Genomic DNA, 22,998 nt, shown 5'->3' on the forward strand with positions numbered 1-22,998 from the left:
CCTTCACAAGGTGTTATATGTGGCCTTCTCTCTGACCACATGGCTGCCACTCTGGTGCCCGCCTCACACCAGTGTGACTGCCCTGATCTGCTGCATGGTCTTGCTCCTCCAGTGCAACCTCCTCTCAACTGCTCACTCGGAGGAGGGGGGTTCCTAAATTTCAGGTAGCCTTGTATGGCTGTTCCTACTTCATAAACTCCATTCCCTCCCCGGTACCTCCAGAACCAAGTGGACAATCCTCTCCTTCACTCCTCAGCCCCAGTAGAGTCTCTGCTGTCCTCCAGCTATTCTTGAATTCAGCCTCATTGACCTTACTGCCATTCCTCTCACATCTCTAGGCATTCTATCTCCATCCTCCAAGCCTTTGCAGAGGATGGTCCCAAAAACATGCCTGTTGGGTTCTCCTTCACCTCCACTTGGTAGTTTCTCAGGCTTCCTTCAAGACTCAGCTCAAACGCTGGCTCTTCTCCACCCCAGGGGTCATCTCCCGTTTACACAGTACAGATCTTCTGTTTATCGTTGTGATTTATTTGGTGTCTGCCCCATGACACTGTTTGCTCCTTGAGGGCCTCTGTTTTCTCCTCTGTCTTTATTCTAAATGCTTAGCATAGTGCTTGGCACCCAGTAAGCACTTAATAACTTGGATTCTGACTTCATTACTTGCTCTTGCCAAACCTGCCAATGATCTTTTATTATAGTATCTGCTGCCCTTTTCTTAGTCCTTGTCCTTCTCAGCCCTTCTTTCTGGGTACTCTCCTGGTTGAGTTTTAGTCAGTTTTGGTTGTCTTCCTCCCCTGTAGCCCCCTTTTAGTGTCTGCTAGATAATGTTCTCTGGGTGTGCTTGGCCACTCTAGCCTTGGGCCCCCTTCTCTGTACATTCACTCGCTTGGCAGCCTCCTTAGCTCACATTATTGTGCATATGCCTCCTCTGAAAGTCCAGCCCCAGCCTGTCTGCAGAGCTCTGGTCACATTGATCACCAACTGCCTCTTGGACATTTCAAACCAGATGTGCGATAGGCATCTCAGTTTGAACGCATCCAAAACAGAGCTTCTGATTTCCTCCCCACTCCTCTTCCAGAATTCCCTGTGTCTGTCGATGGCACCACCATTCTTCCCCTTACTCAGGATGGCGGCCACACAGATCCAGTTAAGTGCCAAACTGTATTGTTTCAACCTCCATGTTGTTACTTAGGCCAGCTCCCTTCTCTCCACATGTAGAGCTTCCACCTTACTCAGACCTTCATCACAGCTTACCTAGAATCTTGCAATAGTTTCTTCTTTGTTTCCTTGCTTCAGGTCTCTCATATCTTCAGCTTGTCTTCCAAACAGCTGCCAAAGCAATTTTCTTAAAGCACAGACTTCACCATGCGACTCCCCCACTCAGTCAACTTCACTAGTTCCGTTATCTCTGGGAGTAATATCGACTGCTTTCTTTGCCATTTAATGCCCTTGACAACTTGGTCCCCCCTCCTGTTCCAGTCTTCCTGTCTGTCATTCCCCTTCACCCCAGTCTGTGATACCATCACACCATTGTTTATTGTTCCTCATACCTGGGCTGCATCTTCTATTGCTGGGCCTTTTCACAGACTCTCTCCTGCACCTAGAGGTGCGGCTCACAGGCATATGCAGCCTTTCCTGATCCCCTGCAATGGCTAGTGTTCTCTACCTTGTATCTTTTTGAATTGACTTATTTATGTACCTCCTGTCTCCCCAGAGAGAATTTAAGTCCCACAGTTGGACAAGGCCTGTTTTGTTTTCTGTCTCCGGTCCCTGGTATAGGACCTGGCACAAAAAAGTGACAAATAAATGCTTATTGATTGAAGGGAATGGCTCCGTTTGTCAGGATTGTATTTGGGGTCCTTCCTGTACAGTCACTGTTGGAGCTTTTTTAAAATTCATTTTTCTAGGAATGACTTCATTTGCTCTTCCCACCTATATTATATCATGTAGAGTTAGAGTCATTGAACACTATCCCTTCCTTCTACAGATAGGAAAACTGAGGCCCAGTGAAGTTAAAATGGCTTGTCCAGGGTCATACAAGGTCAGGCAATGCAGGAATTTGAACTCAGGCTCTCCAACTCTGGACTCTTTCCCCACTATATTATTTCCTATATCACTCTGATATTTCTGTATCACTCTGTATTTCTTTCTGTGATTTTTCATTAGTTTAAGAGTTCTCATCACTTCCTAATTTGAAATCGTCTGTTCATTTTATTAAAATGCCATTTATCTTCTACCTCCCCATTATGAATAAAAACATTAAATAAGCCTAGGGAAGAACATTGATATTTTGAGCAGCCACCAGCCGGCTCCGTCTGCTTGATCTGTCCATGTTTTCCTATTACTCTCTGCTTATAGATCTTGGCTTAGCCTTCAGGCTGTGATTCTTCATGTGCCCAAGCCAGTTGGGATCATTAGCATTATTTTCTTCTTATACAGCAGTGTTCCCCAGAAATCCCAAAGCACCAAAGAGCCACAATCTGCGGATAGTGTTTAGTGTCTGAAGGAGGGAGAAACTGAGTCAAAAAGACATTGATGTTTTCTTAGATTTGTGTGTATAAGCATTTGTATAAGGATGCTACCTTCAAGTGGTCTGACTTTTCTACTCTGGACTGTGCTGACCAACATTAAGTATTTGATAGGATTTGTGCTGTGCTAAGAAAATGGACACAAGAGCAAGAGATGACAGCTCTTTGACCACTACTTCTTTGTCCTTGCTAGGAACAGAGAATGATGACTACTTTTTTATCCCCAGAAAGTGGGAGCAAAAGGATGTGATCATCTCCTCAAGGTTTGAATATATGTCTCTTATTTGGAGACATAGAGACATAGAAAATTCTTCCCTTGACTGATCTGTGAAAGGAAACACAGAGCCATTTGCCTGAGCTCTCCTTCACCCAGAAATCTGAGATTCTGGTTGCAGTATTGAATTTTCTCATGGTTTTTAACCTGTCCATCAGAATGGGGTCCTTAGTGCAAGGGTGGCTCTCGGAAAGTGTACTTGAAGAGCCGAGTTTTCTGGCTGGTCCACTGAATTCTGCTAGCTGAGCTATTTACTCGTTAGTAAGTTGGAGACTTAAAGGAAGGTAGATTAAAATTTTTACTGTGGTCCAGAAGGAAATTGTCCAGCAGATTTTGTTAATTGACTTTAAAATACAATTATGAGAAAACAGACCCTGTCTCAAGGAGCAGCTGGATGAGTTGATTGGCAGTGGTTCTCTGTAGTTGATCGAGGTATATTCCACTTCCCCTGTGGCCTCCCCCTTCCCTCCTGGTCCCTCCTACTTTCTGTCTGCAGGGCTGCAAGGTCCGAGGGAAAGAGCAGCACTGTGTGTTTGGGAAGCAAAGATGAAGTACTAAGACCCAGACTGGTGAATGCATAGGCTTCCCATTCCCTGCTGTTGATCTGCCCATTCATGTGCTGCAACAGCTGTACTCTACCTGCACAAGAGCCAAGATGTGCTTTCTCTTTTAGGCTTCTAGATCTTCCCTGGGGACTGTCAAAATCTGAAAGGAGATTTAAATTCTCGCCATAGGCAGCTTCAGAACATTATTGGTCAGCCTTGCCTCACAAAGGCTCCATTATTCTGTGAAGCTGTTGGCTCTGCAGTGTAGCTAGACCCCTTTACTTTTGGGTTTTCATTAGAAGAAAGCACAAAGCCCTCTTAGGTATCTTGGCTCTTCTCACTTGTGGCTTCCAGTCAGTGACTCAAGGACAAGACGATGTGTGCACCCCCTCGACTTAGGGCATCCCTCTGACCTGCTGCAGTGGGAGTTCCCAGCTGCAAACCCAGCACTTCTTATCATGATGCTTGATAAGGGAGGACAAAAACTGGCTGGAGGTCTTCAGAGAACAACTTCAGCTTCACCTTTTGTCTTCTTTCTCCCTCAGGCCCAAGTGACCTTGGTTAGCATTGCATTTTCCAGTAGTCTTTAGTGTCCCCCATTGGCCTCCTCCAGTTTTATTCTCTGCAAGAATGAGATTCTATATTCTTTTCACCATTTTCACTCTCATATCCATTCCATGGACTAAAGTGAATCCCAAGAGGGAATCACATTTTAAGTGGAATTGATGAGGTAATTTTTCTCCAAAAGAGCCCTTGACACTGAAGTCACTCTGCTGATTTAATCCAGGAAAAGAAACCTGTCTGTCCCATTCTAGTTCCCTGGAGGCCCCATACTTGCCTCCAAATTGAGACTTGACAAAATTCCAAGATTATCTCAACTGTAGAAAGTCTCTCCTCCTCTTCTCCTCCATCTTGTTCAGAGATGTGATTAATGATCATTGAAAAGCACTTGGAAGTCTGCTAGGTGCACTGCTCTGGAAAGTTCAAATGTGTTCATGACGAACAGAGAGCGATCACAGAGCCTCCCCCCACCCCGAGGAGCTCGGGGTTGGGTCCTTGCTCTTTGGCCCGAAAAGGGATTTGACTTGATTGATTCCTTTAATTGGTTGGATTTTTTTTTCCCTCTTTCAGGGATAATGGAGATAGATCCAGGCACCGAGCTCCACGGAATGCAAGAATGTCTGCCCCTTCACTTGGACGCTTTGTCCCCAGGTAAGAGTTGTATAGGCAGCTACAGAAGTAGTATTTGCAAGGAGAAATGTTAAAGCTAATTTCTGATTCCTGGACTAGTTATGTTTGGAATTATTCAGCCCTGCGTCTAGGTGGCAGAGGAGGTGGGAAGGAGCCCACGAGTGGGATCTCTCACCCCAGCTTTTTCATGTGCTTTATATGTGATCTTGAGCCAGTCGCTTCTTTCTGATTCTGTTTGAAAGGGATGATCTCAAAGATGTCTTCTAGTTCAGGTATTTGGGGTTCACTGGGGTTCTTCTTTGGTGAACTGCAGGCTGCCATCTTGAAAACTGACAGGAGACTTTTAGGATGCTTTCATTGAAGGGAAAACACAAGCCTTAGAAACTTGATCCAACTAGGAAAAGCAGCGAAGAAGCTGAGATATGACAGAAGATAAATAATGTATGAAAAGCACTTTGTAAGTGTTGGAATGCTTCATCCTTGTAAACGCTGTCATCGTTATCACGGCCATCATCAGCTTGAGAAGTTCTTAGAAGCCCAATTCCAGCATGGCTGTAGGTCCCTGGAGCCTCAGACCTTAGAGACTGCTAGATGAGCCCATGCAGATCCCACTTGTTTTGTGATGAACAGTCCATGGTAGACGTTCTGTGTGATGGTTTCTCTTTGTAGGCGTTTCTTGCTGCCGGAGTACTTGCCTTATGCTGGGATTTTCCATGAACGAGGACAGCCTGGGTTGGCCACTCATTCCTCTGTCAATAGAGTCCTGGCAGGTAAGACGATGATTCCTTCATGACTTGGGAAGCAAATATAGCTTTCTGCTTCTACATCTCTGTTGAATTGACTGCCTGTAGGTGATAGCAAAGGCTCCTTAGCTCTTTGTCATGGTGTTTACCTGAAAATGCTATGCAAGGATTTCTTAACTCCTAATTGGCATTGAGAAGACTAAGTAACAAAATCTAGTCTTTGACTCATTTAAAAGTCCCCTTTCTGTCTACCTTTCCATATCTCTCCCCTGCCCCTTTTAAATTTAAGCCCACTGTTTCATAATGTAGAGATGATGGTCTTAGCAATGATCCTAATCGAATGATAAGGTGTCTTGTTCATATTACGGTTGGTAAGACTCTCACGAGGCAGATCCTGTGATTCAATTAGGAGCTTAACGCACACCTCTCCAACCCTCTGGTGCTGCCAGCATATGCAGCTTCCAAATGCCTTGGAATCTTCCGAGGCAGGGGGAGGGAAGAGGAACAGGAGCTCTGAGGTGCCAGCTTGGGTGACTCCACATGGTAAAAAATGGGCCAGGTATACTTAAGGGAGGCCTTGGAAATCTAAGCAGCTTACTGACCTGTCTCCTCCGATGGTATGGGCAGAGTCTGGGCACCGAGGGCAGTGGCACTGACGGAGTTCTCCTGTGGGACAGGCATTGGAGCTTGCTTTTCACCAGTGGGTTGTTTTGAGAGAGCCTAGGGATCTGTACACACAACAGAGAAAGTGAGAGGAAGGTCAGCAGCTCCTGCCCAGGAACAGAATTGGCTCTCCTCCATTCTCACTGGGGAGGCCTCAGTATCCCCTCATCTCCCAAGGTTCCATTTCTCTTTTCTTCTGCTGGACAGACCATGCCATGTTGGGGCACATGCCGTAGTCTCTGGTTTCCCCAGTATGGTGCTTGGGAATAGAGCCTTGGCTGCTGAGTCCCTCTTGGCCAGTTAGTCGTGTATGGTTTGGTGGATGGCACGTGGAACTCCTTGCTGGAAGATAGTCACTTGCTGCCAGGCAACCCAGCAGAGCTCCCCTCCACCCTGCTTTGTTCCAGACATCTGCCTTCACCACCCCACACAGCACCTCCTGCTCCTCCACTCTGGGCAAATCTATATTTCCTTGGCATTTAGCTTTTCGGAGCAGCTGCTTGTTGGTTTTCTCCCCTCCTTGCCTCCAGTGACTCCTTTCCCCCATTTCCTGATCTCCTCCTCCACCCCCAGGGGTCTGACAGAAATTAGCCCCATTTTCGTATATGAACACTGCTGTGTACAGCTCAGGATGTGGGGATGGTGCTCCCCTTACAGATGGCTACAGCTGGTGAGCCCAGGCAGGCTTCCTTCATTAGCGCAGGCAAGGTGGCCCCAGGGACAGTAGGTCTGATCGCCAGGATTTGAAGGCACTTGGCAGTGGCACAGATAAACTGATTATCTACATTTTCTGTAGCGTCTACTATATATAGATTATCTACTGAGCTTTCCTATCCTATAATTAACCTACCAACTTCCATATCAGCATGGGCCCTTTCTCACCTCCTTATTTCTTTCCTTTCAAGTGATCACCTTTGACTTTTAAAAAATGGCACAGGTTACATAGAACCTATCATGACTGCTTATCCTCTCTCAGAATAGGACTTAATGTGGCATATTCCCTGTGGTCCTTAGATGTAGTCTGTATCAGCCTTCCCTCCCCAAACACCTCCCTCCCGCACCCCCCCCCCCCCCCCCCGCCATGCCCTCCCTCCTTTGCAGAGGGTTTTCTAGAGACTTTTGGTCGTCCTAGACTTTATCTGACTTCCTTTTGGCATGTCAGTCTTTGACTTTGATTACATTTTTTCAGGAAGCTGCCATAACAGTGGCTTTCAGTGAAAGGAAAATGCTTTTTGAGCTATGTCATCCTACTTCTCCAGTTTGGGGTTTTGAGCATGCTTCCAGAAGTGGCCTCTTTGTCTAGGGCTTTGTGCAGGGCAGAAGGGCTGGCAGCAAGAGCTCAGAGGGCCAGTGTGTGCCAAGTATGCATCCAGGGGCCTCCAGCCTTGGACAAGTGGACAGAGCTCTATAGGAAGTCTGGATCCATTCCATTCTCTCCTTATAATGAGGTTTAAGTGAAGATGGGAGACTAGAGCCACTGGAGAAGCAACTGATCATGATTAGTTTTCATGCTTCCTCTTGGACGTTTCTCCCAGTGTGCAGAAAAATCCAGACCATGATCTGTCTGCCTTCAGTTCCAGCCCATTGGCTTACAGAGACCAAAAAATTGAAACTGGAAGATTAGATCTTAGAGATCAACTAGGCAAACCCCTCTCATTTTATAGATAGAAAACTGTAGCCCAGAGTGATCATAGAATTTGGGTGGAGGAGCTTGTCAGCTTCTCACAGGTGCTTCATGTCATTGTTTAGTAAATATTGGTTACCTGCCTGCTTTGCTGGGGCTGGAACCTCATTCTCCTGACTGTGGTCCAGTTTGCTCTTCACTAGACCATCAGAATCCAGAGTTAAGATGAACTACCATGAGGGTTGTGGTTTTGCTAGCATGGGAGAAGCAAATACCAAACCAGAGCTGTGAAGACATCAGGAATGGGGGCCCCAAGGAAGAGGAGCCCTTGGAGCCAGGAGGGAGGATCTGTCAGAGGGGTTTGTTTGGCATGAATCTGGGCCTTGTTGAGTTGTGTGAGAAACTTAGCATTCGATGGCTTGGCTAATTAATGGGAAAACAAACCAGAAGATATTTCTTCTGAGGGTCAGGGGCCTGGGTTACATAATAGAGTATGATTTATTTGCCCTACATTATCTTTATGACTTTCATCCTAATGAGCACCTGCCCCAGCAGATGGGGGCCTGATGCATTTTGTTTTTTCCTTTGATTAAAATTGATAGGGGGAATATTGGGGCTTGTCAGTTCCTGGCTCTGGGTCACTGGGGTCTGCTTGAGTGACTTTGTTCAAAAGTGGCTCTGGGGCCCATCTCACATTGAATGCCATCTTGGGGAGGAGGATAAAATTTAAAACTTAGGGAAGTGAATTTTGAAAACTAAATTAATATGTTTTAAAAAAAAGGCAACATCTTGGTTACTGGTTGGTGTGGTTAAAGCAAACCTGTCCTTTTCGCAGTGGCTTTCCCCCTCCCCCCCTTCTCCACTTTTCAGAATTCAGTTTTTAGCACGTCCAGGAGACTTAGCTGCAATGGGGCCATTAGTAGAGTGTCTTGGGGTCTTGGCTTAGTGGGTAAGATGGTTTTGTTTTCGGTCTGACCTTCAGTCTCCATCTTGCCATTGGGGTTGGATTTGCTGAACCGGATTCCTGCTCCCTTATTTCCACCATAATCAATACCTGGTGTTGCCTGCTCCTCTATTACAGGTATTTAAATGTGGAGTCTATGGAAGCAAGCAAGGCCTCAACCCTTGTGTTCAGATATAGGAGGTACCTCCTGGTAGGAACATTTGCCCAGGGGCCAGGCAAGTGGAGCATAAATGGCATGTTTCAACTTGGTGTCAGTTAAAATGACTTTATAAAACTTGGATGAATGGACAGTGAGTGGTAGTGACACTCGCTGGTGCTGCTTTAATAATTAACCCAATTATCTTTCACTTCTGCTCCAGTGATAAAAGTGAAGGAGATAAGGGCCTGGGCTAGTTGCCCTGGAAACCAGCAAGTCAGTACCACCTCTATCCTCGGGACCCCAGCCTCCCCTGCCTCCCAGCTCCCATCCCTTACTTGGTTTCAGTCACTGGGAGCTTGGTTGTTGGTTCTCTCTGCTCCCTGTCCCTTCACTCCACCAGTTCTTGGCCTTGAGGTGATCTGAGTCTTAAGAAGTGAATTTGAGGCCCCGGCTTTTATTTCTCAGCTAAGATGCCCTGGTTTGGCTTAGGCTTAGGCTTCCTGTGGAAAGTATCAGGTCTCCCAGGTCTTGCCTGTAAACTTTTTTCTTCTTTCCCTTATTACAGGTGGGTGTCTCTCAGGGAATTTCTTCTTTATCCTTTGTAAAGTGCTGGTTGTGACTGCTCCCTGTTTGTTTATGGAGTTGGCAGGGTTCCTTTGCTAATTTATGTTCTCTGTTAGTCAGTCAGCAAGTATTTCATGGGAGCATAGAATCCTAGAATTGAGGGCTGGAAGGTAACCTAGAGAATATCTAGTCAAACTTTACCCTTTAAAGATGAGAAAGTGCAGGCCCAGAGATGTAGGTCTTCACCAGGTCAGAGTCACTGCCCACTATTTGATCCAGATCAGTCCTTGGCCTTCAGTCATGCCACACTGCTTCTTGAGTGCTCCGCCATGCTGTGGAGATACCAAGTAGTGGGAGACATCCCCTCGAGGAGCACACATTGTAGCCAGGAAGCTGCATGTTTGCCAGGAGTTAGCTCAGTGAGAAGCTCAATAAAAGGTGGGATTATTGGGTCTGGAATGTCTAGGAAAGGCTCCTTGGCCTCTGGGGACTTGTTTTCTTGTTGATTTGTGTACATGTCCCTTCACCTTCCCTGTGTCTTCCAGAGCACTGTGAAGTGCTTGAACACAGGGACCATTTTTTCTTCATCTTTTGAGACTTCCTCCAAGCTTAGTATACTGTCATGCTTTGCACCCGGGAAATACTCAAGAAGTGTTTGCTTAGTTTATTGGGGCAGCACTGGGGCCCAGATCCAAGTGAAGGAAAAGAGAAAAACCCGTATGTGATGGTTTTGTGGACAAAGTGGGGAAAGACAGGGAAGTAGGCATGCCTGCTGGGCCCAACAAAATATGGTGAGGAGTATTGACCAGAAAGGCTGGCTGGGTTCACTCTTCAACCCATCCATTCTTCTTCCAGAATTCCCAGGACAGTGGCTCTAAGGTCAGGAGATGTGGTAGGCCCTCATCTCCTAGCGATGTGGCATTGCTTCATCTTTGTGAGCCTCAGAAGAGGGAAAATCAGAATAGCTGGGAATAAGAAGAAATAATTTCATCACTTGGCTCACAGTGGTGTTGGGGGAAAAGCACTTTGTAAATCAGTTTTTAAGCACTGCTGTTCTTTTCACGGATCACGTAGAAAGGTGATTGGTTCTTGGGACTTCCCCTGTCATGGCCTCACCCCTGAGAATTCAGGGATTTACCTGGACTTTAAGGCCATTTGATAGGGCAGCTAGGTGGAGCAGTGGATAGAACAGCAGTGCAGGAGTCAGGAGGACCTGAGTTCAAATCTCATCTCAGACACTTGACACTCACTAGCTGTGTGACCTTGGGCAAGTCAGTTAACCCCAGTTGCCTCATCCTGGGTCATCTCCAGTCATCCTGATGAATATCTGGTTGCTGGATTCAGATGGCTCTGGAGAAGTGAAGCTGGTGACCTGCACAGCCCTCCCTCACTCAAAACAAAGTCAAGTGCAAGTCATGTCATTATTTCTCTGATGGCATGATCTTTTTTGGCAGCGAAGGATGAACACACACAAGGCTATTTGAGAAGTGGATTCCAGTCTCAACCACCCAGTAGAATAAGGGTGCCCCATTTTCTTTTCACCTCTCACATGAATTCTTCATGTGCTCTGGCTTAGGAGGGGCAAGGCTGGTGAGGAGGGCAGGACCTTTCCTTGATCCTTTTTCACTTTTTTTGGTCATCACTGGGACCTTTCTTTCCCTCTGGTCAGATGTCTTGCAGTTGTCCCAGCAGATTGGTGCACAGGGCTCTCTGAGTTGAGTCATCTAAGGAGAGAAAGGGTTACAGTGGAACTTTGTACTGGAAAAGCCTTGAGCTGGCCTTTGGCAGCACCTGTGCTGTGGAGGTTGGGCCCCCTGACTCCCCAGCTTGCTAGTTCACCCATGGTTGCCATGGTTACAGAGGAGCCAAAGCCTGGTCTGTTGAGTAGAAGTAGATTCTCCAGATTGACTGTTGAGCTAGAGACAGGCAGGGGAGGGAAGAGGTGACAAGTTGGTGGCATGATTTAAGGGGCAGTTCGTGCCCATTAAATGATGGATTATGGACCTTGGAATACACTTGTACCAGGAGTTGAGCTGTTAATGAAGGGAGAAGAAGTAAGCGTTTATTAAGCACTTACTATGTGCCAGGTATTGTGCTAAAAGTTTTCCAAATACTATCTCATTTGATCCTCACAACCACCCTGGGAGGTAGGTGCTGTTATCCCCCATTTTACAGATGAGGAAACTGAGGTAGACAGATTTGAACTCATCTTTCTGACTTCAGACCCAGTGCTCTCTGCTCTATGGCACTGCCTAGCTGTGAATAGAGGAGAAAACAGTATGCCCTTCACCTGTGGTTTATTTGGTAGCATGAGGTGGGGAGCAGGTTTTGGGGTGTTGAGGCTGCACTGCATCGCTTTTATGCGAGAATGTGGAATGTTTGTTGGGCCTGCCTGAGTCTCAGACCCAGAAGATGCACCACGAGTGTCTCCCTCCCCCTGGATAAATGGAAGCTTGAATAAAGAAGTCTAGCCTGGGCCTGAGGTGGCTTCCAGTGAGTGCTGGTCCCCTCCAGGTATGTTAGCACCCCTCTCTACCTCCCACTGAGAACTGTTCCGTATTCTGAGAGTATATATTGAGGAGATCTGACTGCTTTGCAGTATTTATCCTATGCCCCAAACTCTCCATTCTGCTCTTAGCTTCTCTGACACATGTGACTTATGTATCTACTAGGGTATTTTGCGTCTCTGTTCACGAGAGACCTAATGATGCAGGATCTGTAGGAAGAGAGTTCCAAATGTGAAGTCACATGCTGTTTCCCAGTATGGAGGCAGCTTTTTAAGTAAAGGCCCAAGGTAGACCCTGAACAGGTCCATGTGATTCTGAATTAATTTCTACCTGGATGACCAGTCAGGATGCTAAAAGCAGATTCTTCATTTTCACATAATGTTCTCATTAGCTTTTCTTTCTGTCTCCCTTTCTTCCTATTTCTCCAAGATGCCTGATTTATTCTAAACTGACTGGAAATGCCATAGAAGCTGGCAGACAGCACCTCTCACCCTTCCTACCAAAGTAGAACCAAGCTTTATGGTGTTAGTTTCCTGCCTTTAACACCTGCTCTTGTTCCTCTAGGCCAGTTCTGCCCAGGGTCCCTGTGCTACTCAGCTGGAATCTTGAGGAGGCAGGGGGAAGCTGGGGCCCTGCCATTTTGTGGGAAAAGAGTGGGGCAGGCACCTTGCAGATAGGTCAGTGTAGGGTTACTGGGGTGACAGCTGGCCTTGATGTGCTGAGCAGCTGTAAAATGATCAGATCATTCAGCTTCAGTGTAGGGATGCAGGCTCCTTGGCGCTTAAGCCATGAATCAATTTCAAACCCAAGAGTTTCACCAAGAGTCTCCACCTTCGATTCACATATACCTTCCCCCAAATAAAGAAAGCACTGAACAAGCCAGTCAGGACCTCAGTGTGGGAAGAACCAGGACTTTTTTTTTTTTTTAAACAATCTTGTGGCTCGGACATCAAAAAACATCTTCTCCAGGAGAATTAATCTGGTCCTGAGTAAAGAGGGAAGTTGTACTTGGTATCTTTTCTCCGCCTTCCTTTCTCAGCCTCACTTTCTTCTTATACATGATGCAAGTTTCCCAGGGGCAGGGGTTGTCCTTTTAATATTTTCTATCCCAAGGGCTCATTGCAGTACTGCCTACATTGGGGGGTGAAGGTGGCCTTGAACCTATGGTTTCAGGCAAGTAAACACCCTTTACCAATGCAGAATAGCATCTGGTTTGTATCTTACAGTCTTCAATAGATCTCTGTGGCAATGAGGTTCAATGACTTGTCTAGGTTCCCCCAGCAAGTGCATATAAGAGGCAGCACTTGAACCCAGAGCTCCTTGACTCCAAGGCTGGCTTACTCTCCTCTCACCTGGCACATAATAGGCACGTAAGAAACATTGGTTGAAACAATAGAATGGGAATCTGGTTGAGTTGGGGCATTGGGACCATAAGAGAAGAACTTGGATCTATTTTCCTAACTGGAATTGGCTCAGCCCAGACAGAGCAAGATGAATTTTCCCTGGCATTTGCCATCTTGCAAACAGCTGGTTCTTGTAGTACTTACTGATTAGCCTTTTGCCCAACAGCAGGATTTCACCACAAATCCTGTTGTGATGGTTTCAGTTGGATTTACAAAAATAAGCAAAAAGAATAGACCTGGATTAACCCCAGCTTCTTCTCCCAACTGACCACTACAAAAGGGCTGGGTACAGCCCATTCACACCAAGCCAGCCAGGATGAGGATGAGCCTCCTGGTGGGATGGCATGAGATGGAAAAGATAGCAGGGGCTCATGTTTGGTTCTGGCCAAGGTTAGTATTTGAATATGATTACAAAGTGTTCTGTGTTTCTGTGATCTGGGCGTCCACCTCCTTTGTACTGACTGAGGTGTACTGACCAAAACAGATCATGGGCAGCTCCTTGTGAAGAGAAATGAATAGTTGGGAGCTGGTGCCAGGAAGCCGTTCCCAGGCATCTGCCTTGGGTGGCCTCTGGACTGAGGCGAGGAGCTTTTGTTCTGCTTCTTAGACCTCCTCCTGGGGAGAGAGCTGGGGATGCTGAGGCATGAGAGATGCTCCTCCTCTCCCTTGGAAAGAAGGCCTGGTGGAAGGATGATACTCCTAAACAAAGAGCCCTGAAAAGGTAATTACACTGTTGCCACCCAGTTGGGAAGGAGACTAGGGCGGTGATTTCATTTCCAAACCGTGCTGGGCGGGGGTAATTGCACTGTGTTGCTCTTATCAGTCTAGGGAAGGCAGGCCTCTGGTCTCCATCTTCTCTTGTTTTCCAGATAGGAACAGAGTATCGCTCAATTAACAGTCAAGGCCCCAGCTCACAGAGCAGCCAGTGGAGCCAAGGAGACGAACCTGCCAGTCACTTTCCTTCCACTGACGTTTTCCAGACTAAAAGACCCTAAATGTTTCAGGGGAGCCTATTAGAGGAATTTTATTTTACTGGAGGTGGAATGAACCTCCTTCTCAGTACTGCTTGGTATTGGGTGCAGCTTGGACAATTGGCAACAGATGGTACCAAGCCTGAGGTTTGCTGGAAGCTCATCTCCATGAGGGAGAAGGTTCTGGACTCCCATTTTCTTCTCCAGTTCAGCCTTTTCACATAGGTGCTTATAAATGTTGAGTTTTTGGGCAGGCAGAATGATGGTGTGGAAAGTCTAACAGGAGAGTCCACAGTTTCCCAGTTTTGCCCAGGGAAAGGCCTTCATTCACCTCTTAGGGTTTTGGTTTCCTCCTCTGTAAAATGAGGATCGATCTTTTAACCATGCAAAATAACTTCTGTTTTATGTGGCCATCACAGTGGCATCTTTTAGGATAATGAGAATGCCTTTGGTTGGATGACAGCAATGCTCTCTAGAGCCAGCCAGAAGCAGAACTATTTATAGGTTTGGTTTGTGTACCACAAGGTCCCAGTCAACGGACTTCTAAGTACTGAGATTGAACTGGAGCAGTTTGCCAAGCTGCCTGTAGTCGATTTGAGGGGATCCCTGGGGGTGATGCAGGTCAGGTGATAAAGTGTAAGGAGGTGGCAGGAATTTTACCCTCATTGGATTGCCTTTCAAATATCCCTTTCCTGTCTCCCTCATTTCCCCAGCAGGCAGCTTGGTGGTGCAGTGGATAGAGCACCAGTGCAGGAGTCAGGAGGACCTGAATTCAAATGTCACCTCAGACACTTGACACTCACTAGCTTGTGTGACCTTGGGCAAGTCACTAAACCCCAACTGCCTCATCCTGGGTCATCTCCAGTCATCCTGATGAATATTTGGTCACTGGATTCAGATGGCTCTGGAGGAGAAGTGAGGCTGGTGACCTGCACAGCCCTCCCTCACTCAAAACAAAGTCAAGTGCAAGTCATGTCATTATTTCTCTGATGGCATGGCCTTTGGCAACGAAGGATGAAAACACACACACACACACACACACACGCACACGCACGCACGCACGCGCGCGCACACATACACTTCTCCAGCACTTGACTCTGTTTTCCAAACGCACACGCACACACACACATTCCTCTAGCACCTGACTCTTTGTTTTCCAAATACAGGAAAATGTGTGCCACATTGGAGCTGCCAGTTAACCTAGGCCATCCTGGATTGCCTCAAACACTTAGATTAACTCAAGGAAAAGGTTTCCTGAAACCTTTGATCTTTGATCCTCATTGTCTTTGGTTAATGATTCCAAGCTGTGTCCTTTTTCTTTTGTTCCTTTTCTGAGGTTTAGCCCAACTTCTTGTGCTGGAGGGTATAAAACTCCATAGCAGAGCTCTGTGGGTGGTGGGGGCCCCTTAGGGCCCACGTGTTTCTGTGGAGGAGTGAGATTGACAGATTCAGCTGCGTAAGCACTTACTAAATTGGCTTACGTGAACCTGTACCCATGGCATTCCTTATATTCCATAGCTCTCCTGGCATAACCAATACTGAGAAAAAGTCCCTGTGTGCCACTGGTCAGTTATTGTGACAGAATGTATATGTAATTAAGGCTTGAACCCAAATATGTGATTGTTGACAGATTTGCTTCAGATGATTTTGCAAATTATAATAAGAGTGATCGCTAGCATTTATATAGCGCTTCCTGTGTGCCAAGACTGTGCTAAGCATTTTACAATTGTTATCTCATTTGATCCTCACCTTGACCCTAGGAGCTGGGTGCTGTTATTATCCTGATAATGAGGAACCTGAGCAGACTGAGATTAAATGACTTGGCCAGGGTGTTTGAGACCAGATTTGAATTCAGGGCTTCTTGGCTCTGAGGTGCTGCTCCAGCCACTGCATTGTCATGCATGCATCTTTAAAAGTGTGGGTTTGGTCATTTGGACATGTACAGTATCCATTAATTCTCACCCATCTTCCTATTTTAGGGCTTAGGAGGACAAAATCCGACATTAAGATAAGAATCTGCTGTATTGGCACAGCATTCTCAGAAACCAGCTTTGAGATGTGGTGCCAGTAAGTTCTGAAATTAGCATCTAGCAGTTGTGTAGCTAGGAGCTATCTGAACATGTATGTTGTTCACAAAAGTGGTTTTGCATCAACCTTAGAATGTAGGGACTGTTCCCAAGAAGACTGAGAATAGTCAGAGCTGGGGCCAGGTCCTTGGAGTCCATGATTCAGAAGCAAAATGGGCACTGTGGTCTGATCTTAGAGCTACCAGAATCTGGAAATAACATGGAGAGAAATTTAGGGTGAGAAAAATCCTTTAAGGTCACAACCTCTTCCTTAAAGTATGTGAGAAAAGGAGATAAGGGAAAAGAATAGGTAACTTTGAATCTGCTCTGAAGGGGATATTCCAGGATTTAGAGCACTTGGAGCTGCTCGAAGATCCTGCTAAAAGGAGACGCCTGACTTCACACACTCTCCTGATGCTTTCTTAAGAGGTTGGAATTTGGGTTTGTGAGGAAGGACATTCCTTGAGCCTTCCCTCCAGTCTTCACTTCACCATTGTATCTCCCAAAATATGAACTTCTTTGGTTTTCTTGTGCCACACCAAGTAAAGCCAACGCAGGCCCCCATGCCAAGTGGAGCAGTGAATGGGTGCCACGTTGGAGGCAGGGAGGCCTGACATCCAACTCAGCCTCAAGCATGTAGTAGCTACCTGACTCTGAGCAAGTCGCCTTACGCTTTTTGCTTCAGTGTGTGTCGTCTTCATTTATAAAATGAGCTGGAGAAGGAAATGCAAATCACTCCAAGATCTTTGCCAAGAAAACCCCTCCAAGGGGGTCACAAAGAGTCAGGCGTGATTGAAAACAACTGAACAACAGGAGCCACGAAGTATCTCTCGGTTTGTATCTTCAGAGCCAGGGCTGAAGTGGAGAGACTGGGGAATAGTGATCAATGTTCTGTTTCTTGTAAGGCAAACTAATTAGAAGTGGAAATAATCACACAAAACTGAAATATGTGCCTGAGATGTAAAGCATCTAGCTTCTAAGAGACTTCCTGCCTCTTCTCCCCCAGGCCCCTGTGTCTGGGGTAGGAATGGTTCAGAATAACCCTCAAGAGAACTCTTAGCTGTTCTCAGGCAAGGAATTCTAGGTAGAAGTCATGGCAGAGGCAGAACTTGAAGGTCTGCGCCTAAGAGATGAACTGGCTTTCCCTCTTTTGTTCCCCTGGTGTTAATAAGTTATGGGCATGTGTCTGTGCCTCCTGAGATAGAATTTGCTTAATGCAGTCACCAAGCTTCTTGGTTTAGAAGAGAATGGATGGGCCCATCTCTTCTTTTGCCTTTGCTTCTGCCATCATCGCCTGGGAGAATGACTTCATTGGGAAAAGTTGGTTCCGATTGGGAAGGTTTGAGCTGCTGAGGCAGAAGCATTCATTTGAAGGAGTCCCTGCCTTCCTAATGCTGCCAGTGAAGGCCTTTGTGAAGTGGGTACAGCCTAAGCCTGCTCTGACTCCTTCCCCATCAGGTGCCACCCTGTGACTGAACTGGCACTAAGGAGAACAGAGGGTCCTTGGGAAAGAACAGGATTTCTTTAAAAAAGGGAGTGAGAAGTTTATGTCCATTCTCATTATATTTGAAGACCATTTTTCAGAGATTGTCCTGTGGAAGAGCTTTGTCCCACTTGCCCCAGTGGGCAGAATAGGAGCAGTGGGAGAAGGTGCAAAGAGGCCAATTGAAGCCCAGAGTTAAGGCAGGCTTGCTGACAATGCCAGCTGTCCCTGTCAGGGGCAGGGAGCTCCCTGTTCCTCTTCCATGGGGGGCTGGGAGTGGGGGGATTGTTTCATGCCTAAGTAGAAGCTAAACAACCACTTGTCAGGCCCGTTGCATCATTTGTGCATGAATCATTGCATTGTTTGTATGGGCTTTAAACCAGATAGGTGCTAGGTGAGGGCCCTTCCAACTCCAAGTTCTTTGGTCCTGTTCTATCAGCAGCTAAGAAAAGCAGAGTCATCATTGGTTAAAGTTTGACCAACTCCTTGGAATGAAGGGAGAAAAGAGGGGTGTTCAGACCTAAGATCCACACCTCCAGTATGATTAATTCTGTTTAAAACAGAAAGGGAACTGATGGCCCTGTCAGACAATGCCCTGGTCAGACCTCATGCAGCATCATAGGCAATTTGGGTCATTTGGGGAAGGATATTGACAAACTCTGGAGATTTCTAAGAAAGACAGTCAGCCCAAATGGTGAGGGGCCTCAAGGTCATGTTGTATGAGGAGCAGTGGAAGGAATGGGAGGTACAGGGTTTGACTGGAGAAGAAAAGGAAACATGAGAACTGTCTTCCAGTGCTGGAAGAGCTTGTCAAGTGGAAGAGGGATTGACTTGTTCTGCATGACCTCAGAGGCAGAACCAGGAACAGGGGCAAGAGAGGCTGCAGAAAAGTAGATTTAGGCTTACTCTAAGCAAAAACTTCTGACATTTTAAAGCTACCCAAAGGTGAAATGGATTGCTTTGGGGGCTGAGCTTTCCTATTGATTATGTGGTCGAGATGATTCCATTTTGGTACGAGTTGGACAATATGACTGTAAGAGATCCTGGCCAACTTGGGTTCTTATTCTGGAATGGAGAATGTAACACTGCGGGCTACAAGTATAGCAGCTATGTACTTAGTGTAATTGCACAGAATCTTAGAGGCTGAAGGGGTAGAAGATTGGATTGTAGAACTCTGCGATGGTCACAGGCATTGATAAGTTCTAGTTACCCACCTGCCAGTGTCCTTCCTTCTTTCTTTCTCTGTCTTATTTTACTGGACTGTCTGCAGCGTCTCCGAGAGTGCAGGACTTTAATTTCTTGGTCAAGTCTATTTAGAATCTTTTGAAATACGAAGAACTAATTCAAGTGGGATTAAGGTCAGAACTGTCCAGAGAAGAAATGCAGTCCCTAGTCCTTGAAGCTGTTGAACTGCACTTTTCTTAGGCTTCCTCTACCCCTAGCTTTAATGTTTTTTAGTACTGTATATTGGGAACTGCCAAGGGAAAGCAACATGACTGCTTGGGAGAAGTGGAAAAGTTTAGCTCACCTCTGCACTGTTTATGGAGTCCCCTCTAATACCTACTTGTATCCTCTTCTCAAATCTGTCTCTCCTGCCCTAGTCTCTCTACTGACCTCCAGTCTTAGATTTCCAACTGCCTTTCTGACACCTTGAACTTGACTAGGGGCCATCTGAAACTCAGCATGTTCAAGATCTAATTAATTATCATCTCTTCCTTGCCTGACTCTCCCCGCCTCTTGCTGTCCCCGCTCTTCACCCAGTCCTGCTCCCTCCCAGCCTTCCTTGTTATTGTCAAGTGCAACACCATCTTTGTAGTCTCCCAGGTTCTTAGCGTAGGTATTATCCTCAGCCTGGTGCTAACTCTTCTTGCCCTGCCCCACATCCAGTCTGTTGCCAAAGTCTGGCAATGACATCTCTCAGATATGCCCCCTCCTATTTGATCTCCCTTACTTCAGGGCATTCCTCAGCCCAATCCATCTTCCATAGAATTACCAAAATGATTTTTATTAATTGTAGGTATGATTGTATCTCCCCCCTACTCAAGGATTTTTCATGGTTTATTTTTATTTTTTAAATTCAGTTTTATTTATCAGTTCCAGATTCTTTCCCTGTCCTTGCCTCCCTCCACTCATTGAGATGGCAAGAAACACAAAACCCATTACAACTAGGAAGTCATGCAAAACAGATTTCACATTAGCCATGTTGTGGGGCAGGGAGATAAGAAAAAGTATGAAAGAGGAAAACATGCTGGAATCTGCACTCAGAATTCAGCAGTTCTCTGTGTAGAGGTGGAGAGCAGTTTTAATTATGAGTCCTTTGGAACTATGTGGGTGTTGATCAAAATTACGAAGTCTTTCACAGTTGATTGTCATTATAATATTGTCATTACTATATAAATTGTTGTGGTGCTGCTTATTTTGCTTTGCATCCATTTATGGAAGTCTTCCTAAGTTTTTCTGAAACCATCCCCTTCATCATTTCCTGTAGCATGATAGTGTTCTATCACATATTCATATTCAGTTGATAGACATTCCCCCAATTTCTAGTTCTTTTCTACCACAGAAAGAGTGGCTACAAATATTTTTGTATATGTGGGTGCTTTCCTTTTTCTTTAATCTCTTTGGGGTATAGATCTAGTAGTGATATTCCTGATCAGTTTTCTAGCCTTTTGGGCATAGTTCCAAATTGCTCTCCAGAATGGTTGGGCTAGTTCATAGCTCTCCCAACAGTGCATTAGTGTCCCTGTTTTTCCACATCCCTCCAGGATTTATTGCCCTTTTCTGTAATTTTAGCCAGTCTGATGAATGGGAGACAGTACCTCAGAGCTGTTATAATTTCCATTTCTTTAATTGTTAATGGTTTAGAACATTTTTGTATGACTGTGGATAGCTTTATTTTTTTCCTATGAAAATAAGGAGTGGATAATATTGGTATAAATTTGAATAAATATATCCCTATATTTTTGAGAAATGAAACCTTTATCAGAGAAACTTGCAGCAAAGATTTTTTTCCTATTTTCGGTTTTTTTCTTTTTTTTTCCTTTTTAATTTTAGCAGCATTAGTTTTGCTTGTGGAAAAAAAGCTAATTTTATGTGATCAAAATTATTCACTTTATGTCTCCTGAACTATTTCTTGTTTGTTCTATGTTCTTTTGTTTGATCATGAATTCTCCCCTCCTGGAAAATTAATTCAGCACCTATTATATACCAGTCTCCACCCTGTCTAGCCTGTCTCTTGCCTTGGGATGGAGGAGGCTTCCTCCTCTTGTCCCTTTCTTCCTTCAAAATACAATTCAGGTATCCACTTTTTTATAAAACTTTTTCTCACTGTCTCTTGTCCCAACTGCTACTACCATCTGTCCCTGTTGCCTTGAATTTAACTACTTTGTATTTACCTTTTGTAGATTGATTGAATAAACCATCAGAATTCCACATCTCTTAGGCAGCTTAGTCATGTAAAGACCTTGAATTCTCTCTTTCTCTGCCTTCCACCACATCACAGTTTTCTCTATCTTTCCTAGTGTCTGTTCTACTGAAGTTAAGGTCTATCTCTAGAATCTCTTTTCTGTAGATGCCTGAAGGTGAAACATTTGGATTGAGTCCTCATGGATAGAGGATGTAGAGAATTGTCAACCTAGTATAATTTCTCCTGCCTCCAGTATGTCCTTCTGTGTTAGTCATAGGAAAAGCTCCAGGTTGGGCTTTATACCCTTGACTTAGTAATTTTTAGGACCTCCATAGAACAAAATTTTGGATAGGTCCTCCCTCTTTCTAGTTGAAAAAGGTCTCAGCAGAATCATTTCAAACCTACTTGTACCCTAAGCACTACTCTCAGAAAGAGTCAGTTCAGTTAGACAAACACAAGTTGTTGCTGTGTGTTTTGCTAGGTGAGAGGTGAGAATGTAGGATTTGCCTTGGTCATGGCCCCAGGTCTCAAGGAGCTCACAGTTTTACCCTGTAGAGTCTGGCTAGACCAGTACCCTTGCCTCATCTGCAGCCCTCCATCAGTCAGTAAATCAGTGAATTTAGGGGGTAGCTTTGGGTGAAAAGGAGTGGCTTTTTAGCTCTCAGCTCCATTTGATGTGATTTCTTCATGTCAGTTTCTCCTGCAGATATTGTGAAAATAATAAACTTTGTTGGCACAGGGATATAACCTGGAAAACACATGCACACACGCATGCACTCTTTCCCTCAGTCTCTCTAAACCACTTCTCAAACTGCTGCTTGACTTTCTGTATTTTAAATATAGAGGCTCTCTTTGCTGCTGCTTCAGCAAGATTTTCTGGAGGGAGCAGGTCCAGGATTGCTTCTTTGGGCACCATTCTGTCAGCCTTGCCTTCTTCAGACAAAGTCAGTGACTTTGTTCCAGAATGAGCCAACTCTCATTCTTTTTTATCTCCTCGGACACTCCACTGGGCATTGTATCGCTTAATGAGCACTGAGAACCTTTGAAGTTTAATTCTACAAATACCATTTGTCAGTTCTACATTTTCTCCTCAATGTTACATTAAAATATATTGACTAAACTCATGGTGGGGTGGGGGCATGCTTTTTAGGGAACAAGCTTTTCTAAAGTCAGACTGATTTCTATTTTTATGCTCTCACATTCAGAACCAAACTAGAAGTTGTGTGACCTGGGCTCTCATTTTGACTTTTCTACTTATTCACTGTTACCTTGGCAAAGGCACTTAACCTGATAAAATCTATCTTCATCAGTGAGAATCTCTTGCTACACCTACCTTTCAGGGATTAATTAAGGGCAAAAAAATCTGCAGAGTACCCTGATCTCTGGGAAGAAAGGCATTCTTTGGAGCATGTTTTCTGCTCTTCTGGAAAGCATAATATACCTTCAGCTGTTTAACAGCAATTGAACTGCCTGCAGAGATTATCCCAGGGCCTGCCTGACTTGAGGTATCCAAGAGACAAAGTACTTGAATAGGAAGAAGCAGTCAGAGGACTCCTTTGTCTTTGATTCCAGGGAGCTGCTTGGGGAACTCCTACAGGTACTTTTGGGGAGGTGCTGATGAGTTGTAAAATAGTCCCCAGCTGCTCCAGCTCTCAGGACAGGGCCTTAGGCCAGCTAAGCTATGCCTCATCTTCTCACTCTCTTCTCCCACTCTATCTCTCCTCAAAAATCTCCCTGTTTCTGTTGAAGGTCCTCCATCTCTTCAGTCACTTCACTGGTTACTTTCGTGTACCAGGCAGTTGCTAAGTCTGGTGGGTTCTCTGTGCCTAGCATGTTTTGTCTCCATTCCCTTCTACTCTCACCCAGGGCTGCCACCCTAACTTGGACTCTCCTCCCTGCCAGCCTGTAATATGCAGTAGTCCCTTAT

At 45.5% G+C, this 22,998-nt stretch overlaps 1 protein-coding gene across 11 annotated transcripts in view; it reads left to right on the top strand.

Moving 5' to 3' along the window:
- The window catches only part of AMBRA1 (autophagy and beclin 1 regulator 1), a 186,261-nt gene that overhangs the window by 77,222 nt on the left and 86,041 nt on the right, over positions 1 to 22,998 (top strand). For all 11 annotated transcript variants that reach the window (XM_072617660.1, XM_072617670.1, XM_072617669.1 and 8 more), the window contains 2 exons: positions 4,479 to 4,559; positions 5,208 to 5,308. In XM_072617660.1, the coding sequence (XP_072473761.1) occupies positions 4,479 to 4,559; positions 5,208 to 5,308 (182 nt within the window). The remainder of the gene's footprint in view (positions 1 to 4,478; positions 4,560 to 5,207; positions 5,309 to 22,998) is intronic.

This window comes from Notamacropus eugenii, chromosome 6, assembly GCF_028372415.1.
Source record: "Notamacropus eugenii isolate mMacEug1 chromosome 6, mMacEug1.pri_v2, whole genome shotgun sequence".
NCBI classification, from domain to species: domain Eukaryota; kingdom Metazoa; phylum Chordata; class Mammalia; order Diprotodontia; family Macropodidae; genus Notamacropus; species Notamacropus eugenii.